An 18222-nucleotide genomic window follows, 5' to 3' on the forward strand; every position below is an offset into this window, starting at 1 on the left:
AGTAAATCGATGAAAAAGGCTCTTCTCAACACAAAAAGCCTGTTTGGTGTGATTTAAGGCCCTAAACAGTGTGTATAATGCAGCATTGTCAAATGACCTCACTTCTAACAGGGGTGTCCAAATGTTTTCTTATGAAGGGCCAAGAAAACAAACTTAATGGTGGGCTGAAGGTAAATATACCGAACAATTAAATTAAAGCTGGCATAGTAATTTCCTAATTTACTAATATTGAAAAATATATAGAAAAAGTAATTCAATGATTTTAATAACTATTTCCAAGTGACTGGTTGCAGCTGGAAGGGCACCTGCTGTGTAAAACATGTGCTGGATAAGTTGGCGGTTCATTCTGCTGTGGCGACACATACTGTCTATCTTTGAGTGATAGTAGTTACATTTTTAAAAAACTGATTCATGCACAACAATTAATTAAAACATTTAATTTCAGTTGACTTTTTTGTTGCTCAACAATTAAACAAACAAAAGGTTATGTTAAATTAGAAATGACAATCTCTGGCATTTGCTGCAACCTTCATTCTAATTCTTCTCAGATGGGATGGCAGGCCAAATGATAGGTTACCCTACTTTGAGCATGTCTGTTTTATAATAATACAAATAATTCCTTGCATTTATATAGCACTTTTCTGGGAACTCAAAGTGATTTAGTGATGTTCAAGGGATCTCCTCATCCACCACCAGTCTGCACCATCCAGCTAGATGACGTGACAGCCTATTGGTGGAGAGGAGACAGAGGGATGAAGCCAATTATGATTTGGGGTATATCAATTATGATATCCTTGGATTTGTAACAACCAAAAAGAGCCAGGATCTCTGTTCAACATCTCATCCTAAGATAGTGTGTAGAGTGTATAGAGTCCTCATCAAAATATTGTGATGGGATCCACATGGACCGCAGGGTGAGCATCACCTGCTTGCCTCACTAACACCTTTTCCAGCAGCAACCTAGTTTTCCCATGTCATCTCCTATTCAGATACTTTCCAGGAGCAGCCCTGCTTTAGGGACGACCATGTGAGAGCTACAGAAAGCTAGCTGCAGTGATGCTAAATGCAAACATTTACATACATTTTATATTTAGTGATTTAGCAAATGCTTTTATCCAAAGCAACATACAAATGAGGATGACAGAAGCACTTTAAACTGAAAATGTTGGGCAGAATCTGGGATGGTCAACGTCGATCCTGGAGGGCCATTGTCCTGCAGAGTTTGGCTCTGACTCTATTTAAACACACCTGCACAAGCTTATCAATGTCTTCAAGATGACTGGGTGAGTTTGATTAGGGTTGGAGCTAACCTCTGCATGACTGAAGTTGCCCATCCCACTCCATATTGATTATAGGATGCTATTTTGAACATACTTTGCTGACCCATTAACATTGTGTGCCTTTTTGTGCATATTATGCAGGTCCTCTCTTATCATGCCTCCGCTGCGGAGGAAGAGACGCGGGCGCTCCAGGTAACGGCGGTAAATTACATTTTGTCATTATACCAAATAAAAATATGACATCAGGATTGTGTGTCTGCCATTTAAACTACACTGTGGATGTTGGCCAGCATTTTCCCATTTTATCGATTCAGGAAATCTGCTTGTTTGATGGTGCACATACAATGCTGCGATTTTGTAGTTTTGATTTATTTATTTTTCATTATTTTACTTTTTATTTATTTATATTTTATTATTTTCTCATAGAAATCATTGATGCTTGTGTGGTCGTGGCTCATACTGTGTGAGAGGATATTATAAGCTAACCAGCATCACCCATCAATTTTAACATGGCGTTAAAAAGTTTCAAGATCTGTTGGCTTGAGTTGTGAAGTGTGTGCAGTAAAAATACCCAATCTGTTTATCTATGTGAAGTCAACTCAGGCGTATTCTGAAAACGTAGCCCTATAAACATTTCTAGGGATTTTGAATTATGTAGCCAGAATTATTTATGGCTGCATGTTGTCTTTAAAACGAACGCTACAGGGCGATATGATGCAGCTTACCTCCGTATGGACAACTTGTTTCCAGTTTGTCCAGTTAGCTCGCTGTGTACGTCAGTGGACTTGAGACGCAGAGCAGAGTTGACCGCAATGAGCCTGAGCTATGTGAAGTTGACCAATCAGGAGGATAAACTCATTGAACAGCGAACTCTGTATGATGCCTCATTCATGACAGGGTCTTCAGAGATACTATACCACATACATCACACACATTGTGGTGACCAGGCATCCTGGTTTCTGAACACTGAAAGCAATGTTCATAGAACATGAAATTTCATGTGATTGCTTCAGGGTTTGCCAGGTCATGAAATCTCGTCAAATAAAAATGCAGAGTATATCTTCCTCCTCAATATACCCATTTTCAAAGGAACTTACTTGTGATCTGTGCATGGACATAAGATCGTCCACTTATAAGAATTGGCACCATGTATGCTCACCTTAAGTCAAAGCTATTGTAAAGTAGCTGAGTGTTGGTCAGTCATTAGACATTGGTCAGTAATGCAAATATCTCATTTTAACTCAGTCCAGTTTGGCATGTACAGTAGATGTCAAGACAATCAGGAAAATCTACTGAGGTTTGCATTAAGAATTAGAATGGTGAAGAAAGAGGTTGTTGACTAGTCAGACAGGCTAGTCTGAGTATTTCTAAAACTCCACATGTACTAGGGTTTTCGCACACAACTATCTGGTTTACAGAAGATTGTCCGTAAAAAGAAAAGACATCCAGTGAGCAGAGGTTTTGTGGGTGAGAATGCCCTTAGTGGTTTGAGTTTATAGGAAAGCTCGACAATACTGAACAGTACAAAACTGAAAAAAGTTGATTGATCTGATGTGTCTTGATACTGCTTGAATTTGGCATAAATGAGATGAAAACATTGGTTTGTACTGATGGTGGCTATTATGGAAATAATCCACTTTTCTATTTTGTAAAACACTGCAAACCACTATGGTTAACAGTTTACAACAGGGTTGCTCAACCATGTTCCTGGAGATCTACCTACCTGCAGAGTTCAGCTGCAACCCTGATCAAACACACCTGCATTTAAATGAAGTGCTCCTTCAGATACTACTTAGTTGGTTTAGTTGTGCTTGTTTAGGGTTGGAGCGGAACTCTGCAGAAGGGTAGATCTCCTGGATCAGGGTTGAGTACATCTGGTTTTTAACTGGCATCTGGGATCTAACTGGCAACTTTCCGCATGATAGTCGGTTGCTCTAACAAGGTTGCTAAAGACCATGGTCTCTAGCGTCTTTCACTAGAGCACCTTTTCAGGATCAGAGAAGTGAGGTTTATCTGCAGAGCACTTCACTAGCTGGCCTTTGTTACACTTACCTCCCTAAACCTTACTCCCATTCGGGTCACGACACCAACGTAACCCCGTCGGTTCTAAACCACCAAACCCGCTCCGAGGTGGGATGGAACTCTCCGCATGGGAGTTGGTTGCTCTGACAAGGAGGCTAACAGAGGAGTGATGTTTACCAGCACAGCTCTTCACCAGCTGACCTCTCTTACACTAATACAAATATCCATTAGTTTAAATATATATATATATATATATATATATATATATATATATATATATATATATATATATATATATATATATATATATATATTTAAATATATATATTAAATATATATATATATATATATATATATATATATATATATATATGTATATATATATTTAGTTTGATTCACTTTTAGAATGCTATTTTGTGAATATTACCATGTCGGAAGGTGAAGAGTGCTGAGGAGTATTTAACAGAAAGTATTAGTGCTGCTTAATTGACTACATTATTAGGTATCTAAATAAGTTATATTATAGTAAAAGAAAACTTAAAATTATGCTTTCACTTTTATTTATATAATAATCAATAATATATTGATTCAAAACTTCGCATTGAATTTTTTTTCATTTATAGACTACACACAATTTTTAATATTATAATTTATTTTAAGCTTGTTGTAGCTTGGGAAAAAAGCTGCAGTTTAATCATTTTCCCAGTACTAATTCTGTCAGTAGATGCATTTTAGTGAAACATTGGGCTTTAAGAGTCAGAAAACTGAGTTATATCAAATACACGTCCTGTTCTTATGTCCCATGTTGATGCATTCGTCTCCAAAACCCGACAGATGGACAAATCTAAGCTTGTTTTTATTAAAACAAATATAAATATGCATATAATAAATAATACTAATAGTAATAATAACATTATACAAATGCAAATTCTCATGAATAGACCAACAATGCGCCTTAACACACCTCCTTAGCCCACCCATGAGTCCACAAAGTAGTGGATTTGCTATTTAAACAACGTGGCGCAAAATGTGAAAAAAATTAAACTTGCGCTGCCAACACATCTTGTGCCTTATTGCGTCGGGTGTATAATAGCACCCCTTACATTGAACATTCATTAATTATATCATACAACTAATATTAATGCTGGGAGCTCATACGGTATTATGCTTTTTTTTACATATGACCTTTCATGTTGTGTGTAATCTAGCTATTTATACATTTACATTCAATCATTTGGCAGCATTTAATCAGCTGGCAGAAACTTTTATGCAATACAACTTACAAGCAAAGGTATTACAATTAATATTAGCAACAAAAACACAACATGTAAATACTTAGTATACTTGCAAATGCTTATGATATAGTCTGATTTATTTAAAAAAATAGGTGACCTCCAAAATCCTTAAACCTTTAAATTAGCATAAGCGCACTTTTAGTTTTTTTTCTCCAGGTTTTTTATTCTACACAGTGTTTGTAAAACAAACCAGGAATTTCGTAGCTTCAGTCACGCTCTGGAAATTTCCCCGAGAGCACAGGTTGCTTGGATACAGCACTCCGATATGGAAAACCTGCACTGATTAGGCCTGCGGGAGTAATCAGGCAATTAAGACACTGGCAGAGGCAGGATTTCAGCTTCAGTTGAGAGTCATTTGCTTGTTAATTACACCAATTACTCTTAAAGTGAAGGTCAGCATGCACATTTACTATTTGTTTTATTCATAAGGCATGTAAAACACACATAGAAATGCTTAATTTGCAGTATGATAGAGTAGTAAACACTAATATCGGTTTGGTTAGTTTATTAATAACTAAATTGTACTTTAAGGTGCCATAAAATGAAAAAGTTATTCTCATATAAATAACTTGGACAAATCAAAACAAAATCTTTACTTGGACGATCTACATGGGATTATTAATATCCAGACTCCAGAGCATTTGATAGGCCACAATGTTTCTTACAATGATATTTTCCACTCATTTTTAAGTTTGTCTAAGCTTCTACTACTTACTATGTATGTGGGACACTTATTTTAAAAGAATAATTAAGCAGTTTTGTGAAGTAGGCAGCTTGCATGATCTTGTCTGTTCCCAACATGTTAGAATGCAAAATGTGGGATATGCAGAAAATTCAGAAACTCAATGCCACATAAGGTCTGTTAAAATGTATCTTTTGTTAATTTATTTTTTATAACTTTTATTTTTATTTAGTTTACTTTTTACAATACAGAACAATAATTTAACAGGACAAAAAGACAAAAAAAAAAAGCCAAACTCATAAGATTGTTACATCTCTTTCAATTACCAAATGGGGATGTCTTTATATAACCTATATATCCAATTTATCCAACACTTCCTAAAAATATCCATTTTCATCCTCAATATAAATGTCAGTTTTTCCATTACATGAATTTCTTCAAGGGCAACATGATTGCGCAGTAGGTTGGCTGTCGCCTCACAGCAAGAAAGTCAGCTGGGCCAGTTGGCATTTCTCTGTGGAGTTTACGTGTTCTCCCCATGTTGGTGTGGGTTTCCTCCAGTTGCTATGGTTTCCCCCACAGGTCCAAAGACGTGATATAAGCTAAATTTTCTGTAGTGTATGAGTGTGCATGGATGTTTCCCAGTGATGGGTTGCAGCTGGAAGGGCATCCGCTGGATATGTTTGCAGGTCATTCCACTATGGTGACCCCTGATTAAAAAAGGGAAGGAATGAATAAATGAATGAAAGAAACTGAAACGAAACGAAACCACTGCTTACGTTTCAACGTTGAGTCTTTAAGCCAGTTCCTTGTTATAGTCTTTTTGCATACCACAAGAAGAATCTTACACACATATTGGTCACCTCTGGGGACAGTGTCCTTAATATCTCCCTTAAACAAAAATATTGCAGTCATAGGAACTCTGTATCCAAACACCTTAGAAATAACATTCTGCACATCATTTCAAAAAGGTTGAATTTTTCCTACAGCTTCAGAAGATATGGGTATGACCTGCTTCTGCCTGAGGTCTGTTTGCTTTTAATCTTGGGTGTTATAAAGAAGCATATAAGGCATTTCCTGGAAAATTCTGTCCAAACTTGTGAACTAGTGGTAGTTGGGTGTATTTCCCACATATCATACCAGCCGTCTTCTGAAATTTTAGACTTTAATTCTTTATCCCATTTTACTTTTACATATAGTGTGGACTGGGACCCATGACTAGGGCCAGACAGAGTCAGCGGACATTTTTTGCTATTTCTGCAGATAATTTTATAAAAATAATCTGCATTTATTTAAAAGTATCATAACTAAAACCTTAATATATATATATAATATAAGGTTTTTAACTTATTTAATAATTACAATGCAAATCCAATTAGATCCACTTATTTGGTAAAAAATCAAGTCAATCATATTATATATCTACTAAAAGGCAAAAAATATTAGAAACTGTTAGAAACTGTATTGTAAAAAAATCATATAAACATTTTCATATTAGTCTATATTGTTACTGAAATAAAAAAAACTGAATAAATGTAAAATTTGACACATTTACACAAGTAAATACATAGACTCAATGATGGACTAAAAATCTGGGTAAATCGGCAGATTTCTGCATGCACAGATTCCGTGTGCGCCTACGCATGACCGATCAACACTACACGAACAGAGGGGATTACTTTTAGTATTGTGTAATTTTAGGCATTCATCATCATTTTAGTGAGTGAAGAGATATTTTTTATTCTGATTTTCCTTTTTTTTAATTAAAATAATCTCTTAGCTGTAGATATTTTAAAAAAATCTTGATTGCCAAGTCCAAACTTATCCTTTCATTTTTATAACTTTCCATTTCTTCGTTTTAAATTACACAGCACAGTGATGTTATTCCCTTCTCCCTCCAACATTGAAATGTTGAGTCTTCCTTCCCTGACTTAAATTCCCTATCCCAAGTAATCCACCTGAGTATTCCATGTTTCTTTCCCCAATTTAAGATGTTTGACAGTTTGAGTCCTTTTGTTAATATAAAATGTATATTGTAAAATTTGATGCAAATGTTTATAATGAGGCAACAGGCACACATAAACAGCTTGTAGTAAGTGTTTAATACAGGTTTATGCATCAAGTCATATCACACAGCTCTTTTTCAGAAGTGAAAGGATGAGTAAAACTCATCTTTTTAGGTTGAGATTGGTTTTTAATTCCTCTCTCTTTTTTCAGATACGTCAAACCCACAAAATACAACTGTAAATACATCCTGTTTGCAACTTTTGTTGGGTATAATTATAGTTTAGCCTGTATTTTATCCATACACAACTGAGGAACTAACTAGGTTACTCTGGTGATGTAAAGTCAACCTCTCTAGCAATTCAGTTGAAAAGATTGTCATTTAACAAGGCATTGATTTGATAAAATATTTTTCTATCCGCTGAAATATCATAATTTGGCTAATTAATATGTACAACCCTTCCAAATATGGTCAAAACCAACCATATCATATTTGGGCCAATTCCTAGGGTTGGAAATATACCTTTAAAACCATTTCTGGAAAATCTTACCTAAGCCACAAAACTTCGGTGTAGATTTAAGAGATCGGTTTAATGTATGGCACCTTTAATTTATTTACTTAGCTAGCTATTAAAACTATAGCATGTCTGAAGGTAATTCTGGTTTCTGTTTGTCTACTTAAGCACATAGAAACAACAGGAGATAGGACATTATTTATGGGCTCTGCATTAAATGATGGACCATTTTCAGCAAGAGCAGACAAATCAAGCGCAGCACAGCTAAATGCTCATCTTGTGCACTGCAAACTATGCTGATGGCAGCTCATTGATTATTTATGCCTGACAGACAGCGATCTCCTTCCAGGCAGTTTGTTTGTCTGTTGAGTGAGTGAAGTGAATTAGTGAGGCTGTTCAGATGTGTGTGTGTGTGTGTTTGCTGTGTTTGTGAGTGACTTAAATGTATTTGACTTTGTGTTCAAGTGTAATATGTAAATATTGGCCTGTCCTACTTCCACAGGCAGCTACGATCCCCTCCGCTCAGTCTCTCAGACTGATGGACTACAGTTTCAGTGATTTTGACCTGACAGATGCTGAGACGACCCAGGCAACCATCCGCATGTTTGTGGACCTCAAGCTTGTGCAGAATTTTCAGATAAAGTACAAGGTACCTGTTATATTCTGTTATTGATACTGAGATCATGTCATTTATAGGGAGAAAAATGTCTTTTGATCTGGGTCAAATACAAATCACACACAAGCACCCATAGCTTCTTAGCAACTGTACTATCTAGAGATGCACCGATCCCAATACTTGTATCGGATATCGGTTCAATACCGCATATTTGTGCTGGATCGGGTATCAACCAGCTGGTATCGATCCAAATCTGATTTTGCGCATGCGCTATATTCTGTGTAATTTATTAGCCAACAAAAACCTTGAAGGTATTATAAGGCACTAAAAAGTTGCCATGTAGGCACACTATATCCTGAATGTCCTGAAGCCATTTTATAGTTCAATGTTAAGTACAGTTGAATATTTACATGCTTAAATTCATGTCGACTTCAGCGCTTCCCTCCGCTGCGCCTGTCAATCATTCTCCATTCATTCACAATCAAACTGCGTGTCACATTCGTTTATGACAACACAAAAAAATTTTCAAAGCCTATTTGTAGCTGTTAGTTTAAATAATCAGTGGACAAATGGATTTAGTTTTGCATTAAATGGCTCCATTTTGAACTGCCGCAAGGAGTTCACTGCTGTTTCTAAACCATGTTGCGCTTTGTGTGTTAGATCAGCAAATTGCATTCGCTATAAAGAAGTAGAAATGGTTATTACCTGCGCTTCACACACAAAGTAGGCCTACCTGAAACTTTAAATTAGAAAAGGCTCAATAATACAGTGGACAGTTCCTCAACGCAGGCTGTGTCTTAGTGATGCATCAAGCTCTTCATTCATGCACTGGCTGCACAGACGCAACATGCGTTACTCCGTAAAATTATTCTCACAATGAGTTTATGTTCTCTCATCCTCCCAACTGAGTTTACTCTTCCGAGGAGAATACTTTCAGTGCTGTGAATAGATTGTAAAGCCTGGCTGGCTGTGGTCAAAGTAGTTTATTAAATTAAGTAAAACTGACGGGCGAAATGTGGATTGTCATTAACAGAAAATTATTTAGCCTAATATAGGCTACTCTGAAACTAAGTATTTCACTGTACACTGAAAAAAGTGTTGCATGCAGAACTGTTGCAAACAATTTGTTTGTGTTGAATTTAAACAAACAAATTAAGTTTAGTAATGTTCAACTTAGTTTGTTTGTTTAAATTCAGCCCAAATAAATTGTTTACCACCTCTTAACATAAAGAAATTGAGTAAATCCAAGGAATCATCTTTGAATAATTTTTTTCAGTGTAATATTATTTATAATAATATTTGATTTAACAGACCAGTTTGTGTTTGTGTGCCGGAGCATATAAGCGGACCTTGTTTTAAACTTCATCTCAAATTTTGTTTACTTTGTAGATAACTGACCAACAAAAAATAAAAAAATTTAAGATTAAGATACAAAATATACCAAAATTTGCTCCAAAAAGATATTATTACAGACAAAAAAAATCATTTCAGTCAAAAATAAATGAACAATGAACACAACTGTGTGGGTGGATGATTTGCTTCACTCCATGAAAAGTAAGGATTTAATTTAATGCTCCACTGTAATTGTGGTATCACAAACCTGTCATATATTTGCTAAATGTTTAATATAAGTCATTATTTTAAAGGTTATGTGCTGAAGATCTGATTTTTTTCTCTGTGCTAATGTGCTTTCAATTTTTCCATCTAAATCACAGCAAGTTTAGGCGAGGGAATGTTATTAAGTAAAACTGCCCTCAGGCAGTTTGGTTTAGTCTGCGTCAAACCTGCAGGAATAAATCAGGCTTTACAAAAACGCTCATTATTTTACCATCGATTAGGGTCAATAGCAGTAGCCGATTCTTTTACAGATTTCAAAGAAAAATCCTAATATACAAAAGAAGCATTAGCTGGACCACAGCTGATCAGTTTCAACAACTGATCAAATAATGTAGCCTAATTTACAGCAAGCATCATGTTTTTTGTTAGATTGTGCCATCTGTCATGTACAGTTGAAGTCAGAATTATTAGCCCCCTAAGTTATTAGTCTCTCAGTTCCCCTTCGGGGGGAACTTCAGCACTATAAGTGGATTTGATTGTAAAATCCACGCATTGGGAGGTTCGGTTCAGAAGCTACTCATCTGAAAGAGTATTGAACGGGCCAATTAAGAATGAATTGGCAGCGCAAGCCTGCGCAGGTGAGCGGCATAAGCAATCAACTGAGTATATAAGCTCACCTGGCGCCAGCAGACGCTATCCTTTTCGCTTCAGAGACTTTCTGATCGAGTCGATGAGGGTTCCTCCTGCTGTGACCAAAGATTCTGAGCGAACGAGAGCATTCTCCCGGTCCAGAGTGTGTACACGCAGTGGCAGACGGTCGAGCTGGGTTTCTCCCTTGCCTGGCGTTCTTTGGGTCCGGTCCTCCAGAGCGGTGCGTATAAAGTTGCAAACTTCACAGAAAGAGCAACACAGTCGTGCAGCACGTCCTTATCAGGACGGCGCTCCGACTGTGCGTTTCTGGATGCGGTGGTTTCCTGTCCTCAGATGATGGGCGCGGGCACTGCGTTACATGTCTGGGGGTCCAGCATGTTAATGCGCTGCTCGCGGGCAGTTCATGTCGTCATTGCGATGCCATGACTGTTGCGCAAGATCGCGGTAAGCCTTTGCAAAGGGCGAACCACCCCAGTTGTCCCCTGCTCTGCAGCGGGCACTCGGGCAGATCTGAGGGTTTCAGCGAGAGATAATCCGTCGCCCACGGGCCCGCGGACCTCCCGCTCCTCTAAGCGCTCCATCCAAGCTTCGGGCGGGGGAAGCGATCCGTCTAACAGATGGTAGCCCTTACGCCCGATGACACCGGAGACCAGATGTCCACCGCGGCATCGGAGGGTGGGCTTTCATTGTCCGATGATGATCCAGACCCGCTCGCCCCCTTCGGGCTGGTGAGCGCTGTCACTACGGATCCTGAAACGGACATGTTAGCCGTGCTTTCCCGGGCTGCTTCGGCCGTGGGTTGGAGATGGTTTATCCCCCAGCTCCGCGGCCGGACCGACTAGAGGGGCGTTCCCTTCTTCCCGGAGGTGCACAGTAGGCTCACGCGGTCTTGTAAAGCACTTTTTTTTCTGCTCGTGCTGCGTGTTCCTCCACCCTAACCACTCTTGACGGTGAAACAGCCAGGGGGTATGTGGCGATTCCTCAGGTTGAGTGCGCGATGGCGGTAAATCCGCGCGGCGCCTCTTCTTGGCGGGGTCCGCCTCGTCTCCCATCCAAAGCCTGTAAGTTATCTACCTCCCTCGGAGCTAGAGCTTACATAGCTGCGGGCCAGGCTGCTTCCGCCTTGCATGCGATAGCCACCTACCAGCGCTACCAAGCGCAGGCGCTGGCCGAGCTGCACGAGGGTGGGTCCAACCCAGGCTTACGAGCTTCGCACCGCCGCCGACTTAGCTCTTCGGACTACTGAGTCCGCTGCGTGTGCGTTGGGGAGGACGATGTCCACATTAGTGGTCCAGGAGCGCCACCCCTGGCTGATATGCGCAAAGTCGACAAAGTCCGCTTTCTTGACTTCCCCATATCCCCAGCCAGGTTCGGCGACACTGTCTGTGAATTCACCCAGGAATTCAAGGCGGTGAGAGAGCAGTTGGTGGGTGATGTCTTATCGGCGGTCCGTAGCCCGCTCCGCCCGCCGTGCCATTCATACCTGCTCCTCGCCGAAGGCGCCCGCCTACGAGAGCTGCTCCGCCCCCGCACACGCCTCCGGCGAAGCGAGCGCGTCGGGCACCTCGGAAGCAGGCAGCCCCCCTGCCCAGAACGCCGCTAAGTCCGGCAACGGACCGCGAAGCGCCCCTGGGACAGGCCATCTGGAGAAGAGGGAACTTGCTCTTTCCCCGCTGGAGGGCGGGGCCCCATTTCCAACGGCACTTTTTACTGCCATGAAAACATTATGAAAGGGCACTTTTCACTTCCCCAGATGTGACAGCCCGAAATCTGCCAGTCTGGGACGCTATGCTTTCTTGCTTGCAGATTCGGTGCGTTTCGCCAGTGGCTCACGAGCGCTGGGAGGACGGTCTCCTTTCTCCCACCCCTCGAGCCTCCCCTCCGGAGCTCGGGTTTGGAGTGAGAGCAAATATCTCACCTCCAGCTTTTCCGTGGGACCCGCGAGCTTCCCGGATCAGCACACCCACTCCGCGCTGCCCCACTGCTGGTACGTCAGCGATTGTAGCGATGAGTCCATTAGCGAGAGCTCTGCCTGCCTGGTTAGCGCGGGCCAGCTCTTCGCGGTGGCTCATACGCACAATCAGACTCGGCTATGCGATTCAGTTCGCGAAACGGCCCCCCAAGTCACGGGTGTGTATTCACCAGGGTCAGCCCCCTGTCCGCCCCTGTCTTGCGAGAGGAGATTGCTGTCCTCCTGGCGAAGGATGCAATCGAGCCGCTCCCTCCAGCCGAGATGGAGAGCGGGTTTTACAGCCCACGCTTCATCGTGCCCAAAAAGAGCGGTGGGTCATGGCCAATCCTAGATCTGCGCGTTTTGAACCGCTGCCTGCACAAGCGGCCGTTCAGAATGCTCACGCAGAAGCGCATCCTCCGGTGCGTTCGTCCTCTGGGTTGGTCTGCAGCATTAGACCTGATGGACGCGTATTTCCATGTCTCCACTCTTCCTCGCCACCGACAGTTTCTGCGGTTTGCGTTTGAAGGTCGAGCTTGGCAATACAAAGCCCTCCCCTTCGGGCTCTCTCTGTCTCCGCGGGTCCTCACCCCCTTCGGCTCGCGGGCATTTGCATACTCAATTTCTTTACGACTGGCTGATTTTTGCCCTCTCTCGGAGCAGTTGATTATGCACAGAGACAAAGTGCTCTGGCACTTCCACCTGTGGGGGTTTCAGGTCAACCGAGAAAAGAGCAAACTCGCCCCCGTGCAGAGGATCTCTTCTCTGGGGCTGGAGCTGGACTCGGTCACCATGGCAGCGCGCCTCTCCGGAGAGCGCGCTCAGCTGATGCTGTACTGTCTGAGAGAGCTCGACAGTAAAATAGTGGTCCCACTGAAACTATTTCAGAGGCTCCTGGGGCATATGGCATCCGCAGCCGCTTCATGCCGCTCGGATTATTCTATATGAGACCACTTCAGCACTGGCTTCACGATCGAGTCCCCAGACACGCATGGCACGCGCGCGCACACCGAGTCTCTGTTACTGCGCTGTGTCGCCGCGCCCTCAGCCCTTGGAGCGACCCCTCGTTCCTACAGGCCTGGGTGTCTCTAGAACAGGCGTCCAGTCTTGTTGTCGTTTCAGCAGACACTTCCAACACGGGCTGGGGGGCTGTGCGTTGCGGGCATGCGGCTGCGGACCTGTGGAAAGGTACCCAGTTGCATTGGCATATCGCCTGGAGCTGTTGGCAGTGTTCCTCGCTCTCCACTGTTTTTTTCCGGTGCTGGAGCGGCAACACGTGCTGGTCAGGACGGACAGTACGGCGGCGGTGGCGTATATCAGCCGTATAGGGGGTATGCGCTCTCGCCGCATGTCTCAGCTCGCCCGCCGTCTGCTCCTCTGGAGTCATCCGCGGCTGAAATCGCTGCACGCCATTCATATTCAGGCAAGCTCAACCGTGCAGCCGATGCGCTCTCACGGCAGCCTTGCGTCCTGGAGAATGGAGACTCCACCCCGAGTCTGTTCAGCTGATATGGGCGCGATTCGGGGAAGCCCAGATCGATCTGTTGCTTCCCCCGAGATCGCTCATTGCCAGTTGTTTTTTTCCTGACAGAGTGCTCTCGGCACGGATGCACTGGCTTACAGCTGGCCTCGGGGCACGCGCAAATACGCGTTTCCCCCAGTGAGCCTGCTCGCGCAGTTACTGTGCAAGGTCAGGGAGGACGAGGAACAGGTTGCTGGTTGCGCCCCTCTGGCTCAACCGGACCTGGATGTCAGAGCTCTCCCTCGCGATAGCCCTCCCCTGGCAGTCCCTTCGAGAGAGCACCTACTCTCTCAGGGACAGGGCACCACCTGGCACCCTCGCCGATCTTTGAAGAGATTTTTAGACGCGAGGAAGACTTAGGTAACCTCCGATTGCGGTGGCTAATACCGTCACTCGGGCTAGAGCCCCCTCCCCGAGCGCGCCTATGCCCTGACGTGGAGTCTATTCACTGAATGGTGTGTCTCTCGCTGAGAAGACCCCCGTAATTTGCCAGATCAGCGTTGTGCTTTCTTTACGCCGAGAGAAGTTGGAGAGCAGGCTGTAGCCCTCCACACTCAAGGTTACGTGGCTGCCATCTCCGCTCTTATAACGCGGTGGCTGGCAGCACCGTGGGAACGCATAACCTCATCATCCGGTTCCTCAGGGGCGTTAAGCGAATTAATCCACCCCGCCCCCTCTCATGCCCTCTTAGGATCTCGCCCTCACGCGTCAGATCCCTTCGATCCTCGACTCAGTATTTTTCTGTCCCTGAAGACAGCTCTGCTGGTCGCGTTGATATCGATTAGAGGGTCGGGGACCCGGAGGCATTTTTCGGTCAGTGACTCGTGCCTGTAATTGGGCTGGCTTCTCTCACGTCCTGAGACCCCGCCCGCGATATGTGCCCAAGGTTCCTACCACTCCGTTTTAATACGAGGTAGTGAGCCTGCAAGCGCTGCCCTCGGAGGAGGCAGACCCAGCCCTTCTTATTGTCCAGTTCGCGTTTTGCGTATTATCCGGACCGCACTCAGAGTTTAGATCATCTGAGCAGCTCTTCGTCTGTTATAGCGGTCGGCAGCAGGGAAGTGCCGTACCGAAATAAGTTCCCACTAGATTGTGGATGCCTTTTTTTCTCTATCAGAGCCGAGATGAGCCGCGTCCCCCGAGAGCGCGTGCGCACTCCACTTGGAGCTTCGCATCCTCTCGAGCGCGCGCACGCGGCGCCCCTCTAACAGACATCTGTAGAGCTGCGGGCTGGGTAACACCCAACACATTTGCAAGGTTTTACAATCTGCTAGTGGAGCCGGTTTCCTCAAGGGTATTAGGTAACCCTTGGTGATTGAGGAAACAATTCGGTAGGGTGTTGAAACACGCTTGCTGCGCCATTTTCCCTAACACGGAGATACGTGCGCCTTTTTATCTGTCAGTAAAGTTCCCCGTCAGGTGAGCCCTGCAGATTCCTCCGTGGCCCCCAGCACTGACTCAGCGGAGGAGTCACTTGCTGGCCCACTACGTTGTAGGTCTGCCCGCTGGTCAGCCCGCGTTTTGGGTAAAGGTGCCTGCTATGAGTGATCCCCACTAGGCGATCCCATATGCTTATTCCGCCACGGTTAAGTCCCGCCCCCTGGCCGGACCCGTGTCTTCCCTCCCCGCTAACCACTCTTTTGCTATGCGTACTCCCCCTTTTTAGGGCTAGTCCATATGTAATTCTGCCATCTATCCCCCCTTGGGTAACGGATGGCCTCCGCAGCATCCTCCCTATCGGGATTGCACGCTTCCCAACGTACTGTCGTATTTTCCTAGAATTATCTAGATGCTCACGACTTCCCAAAAAATATATATAAATCTGTAAAACTTCTGTTGAAGTAGGATAAATTAGGGCCAGGGACACGTTGGAGGACCGCGCCCCCCATGATGTGGGTGCGTCACGCTTGCTTGACTATCTCCTCATCGGGGGTGTTGGTAAGGTGCAGTCATTATGGCGCTTTCAATGGGCTCCCAATGCGTGGATTTTACAATCAAATCCACTTATAGTGCTGAAGTTCCCCCCGAAGGGGAACGTTCGAGGTTACTAAAGTAACCCTTCGTTCCCCGAGGAGGGGAACGGAAGCACTATACTCCGTCGCCATAATGACTGTCCCTTAGCTGTTGAAAGTCTCTTCAGCTTAAAAAGGATAGCGTCTGCTGGCGCCAGGTGAGCTTATATACTCAGTTGATTGCTTATGCCGCTCACCTGCGCAGGCTTGCGCTGCCAATTCATTCTTAATTGGCCCGTTCAATACTCTTTCAGACGAGTAGCTTCTGAACCGAACCTCCCAATGCGTGGATTTTACAATCAAATCCACTTATAGTGCTTCCGTTCCCCTCCTCGGGGAACGAAGGGTTACTTTAGTAACCTCGAACGTTTATTTGTTTCCCTGTTTTCTGTTTAAGAAAAATAATATTTTTTTAGCAGAATTCTAAACAAAATAGTTTTAATACCTCAGTTCTAATAATTAATTTATGTTATATTTGCTGCGATGACAGTAACCAATATTTTACTAGATATTTTTCAAGACACTTTTATACAGCTTAAAGTGATATTTAAAGGCTTAAATATGTCAATTAGGTTAATTAGGCAGGTTAGGGTAATTAGGCAAGTATAATGATGGTTTGTTCTGTAGACTATCAAAAACAAAAAAGCCTAAAGGGGCTAAAAATTTTGTCCCTAAAATGGTGTTTAAAAAATTAAAAACTGCTTTTATTCTAGCCAAAATACAACAAATAAGACTTTCTCCGGAAGAAAAAAATATTATCAAACATGCTGTGAAAATTTCTGTGCTCTGTTAAACATAATTTGGGAAATATTTTAAAAAAGAGAAAAAAAATCAGGGGGGGGGGTGTTGGGGCGGTGGGGGCGCAAATAATTCAGACTTCAACTGTATAGTAGGCCTATAGGTCTGTTATGTTTACTAAAGAAGAAATATTATTTGAGTTTATCATCAGAACTATAGAACCTGTATTATGCTTTAAAAAGCATCATGCAACAGCATGAGCATCCGGATCGGATCTGTATCCGTCGATACTACGAATTTTGGTATTGGGATCAAATCAGTTAAAAAAAAATTTGTATCGTTACATCCCTAGTACTATTTCCTGTCCCAGTTCTTGTTCATGCTTTGAATCTGATATATATTTTTCAGGATGATCAAAAAAGGTAATGTCAAGCCCTGCATGGTAGACTCTTAATCAGAGTATTGTCTTTATCGCAATGAAATCAAATTAATGGTGTCCATGTAAACATACTCAGTGTCACTGTCTGAATGTACAGATTTATACTGGCAACTATTCTATTGCTTTCCTTACTCTTTTAACCAAAATATAGGTTAAAACATGCTAAGATGGATATCTTGACATTTTGTATAATTGCTGTTCATTTAGATAGCATTAACAACCAATACAGTAATATAATTTAATATATTTCAGATAATTTTGCCAAGATGGCCAGTCAGTTTGAGAAAACTCAATATTTATTTAGTTTATTACATAGAGATTCCATTTTGAGTTGTGATTATGGAATGAGTTTATCATTTTACAGTGTCATTAAGCACCTTTTAAAAACAAATTGTCCAATCTTTAGCAACTTCCTTTGAAAATGAGTTTGTCATGTGAGGCAGTAATGTGACTAATACAGCTAACATGGTAAATGACATAGTAAGGCAAATGTTATGGATACTGTCCATTTCGACAGTTTATTAAAGATTAATGTCAGTTTGTACATGCCCATATTGCCTCTCTTCAAGGGACACAGAATGTTTATTGGGAGCTATTGTTCAGCAGGAGAAGCATAGTAGCTTATATAGCTATTTAGTCAAGAACAGTAAAGGAAGGAGGAAAATGCTATTATCACATGACTTTCCCGTGTCAGCTGCATCGCTTTCACTTTTTCTTAATCTTTGGATGCCTAAATGAAAAATGAACAAAAATATCTTGCACAGCCTCAGTCATTTTATCATCATTTAGAACAAGAGGGTCCCCCTGATGATTTGGGGACCCTATACAACTTGTGAACTTTGTGAATATATGAAGTATTAGCCATTAAGATTATGGAGTATTTGCATAGTTTTTTCCCCCCTTAATTTGCTAAGTGGAGGTCAGCGAAAATGGAAACT

At 42.6% G+C, this 18222-nt stretch overlaps 3 protein-coding genes across 11 annotated transcripts in view; 2 read left to right on the forward strand and 1 right to left on the reverse strand.

Moving 5' to 3' along the window:
* Positions 1-18222, reverse strand: part of LOC147843209 (uncharacterized) — a 527423-nt gene that overhangs the window by 182729 nt on the left and 326472 nt on the right. The window lies entirely within an intron of this gene.
* Positions 1-18222, forward strand: part of pde5ab (phosphodiesterase 5A, cGMP-specific, b) — a 109654-nt gene that overhangs the window by 64787 nt on the left and 26645 nt on the right. For 5 of the 9 annotated variants that reach the window (XR_015494749.1, XM_087259343.1, XM_087259344.1 and 2 more), the window contains exons 11-12: positions 1422-1481; positions 8301-8447. Coding sequence is in view for 7 of the 9 variants with exons in the window: in XM_087259343.1 (XP_087115469.1) it covers positions 1422-1481; positions 8301-8447 (207 nt within the window). In the remaining 2 variants the exon portion in view is untranslated. 9 annotated transcript variants of the gene reach the window in all.
* On the forward strand, positions 12045-16921 carry LOC147843210 (uncharacterized). The gene is made up of 2 exons (XM_087261976.1): positions 12045-16104; positions 16423-16921. Exon 1 carries the CDS (start codon positions 12715-12717, stop codon positions 13519-13521), a length of 807 nt encoding a protein of 268 aa, XP_087118102.1. The 5' UTR covers positions 12045-12714; the 3' UTR covers positions 13522-16104; positions 16423-16921.

Source organism: Danio rerio, chromosome 7 (genome assembly GCF_052040795.2).
Source record: "Danio rerio strain M-AB ecotype USA chromosome 7, GRCz13ab, whole genome shotgun sequence".
Classification (NCBI taxonomy): Eukaryota; Metazoa; Chordata; class Actinopteri; order Cypriniformes; family Danionidae; genus Danio; species Danio rerio.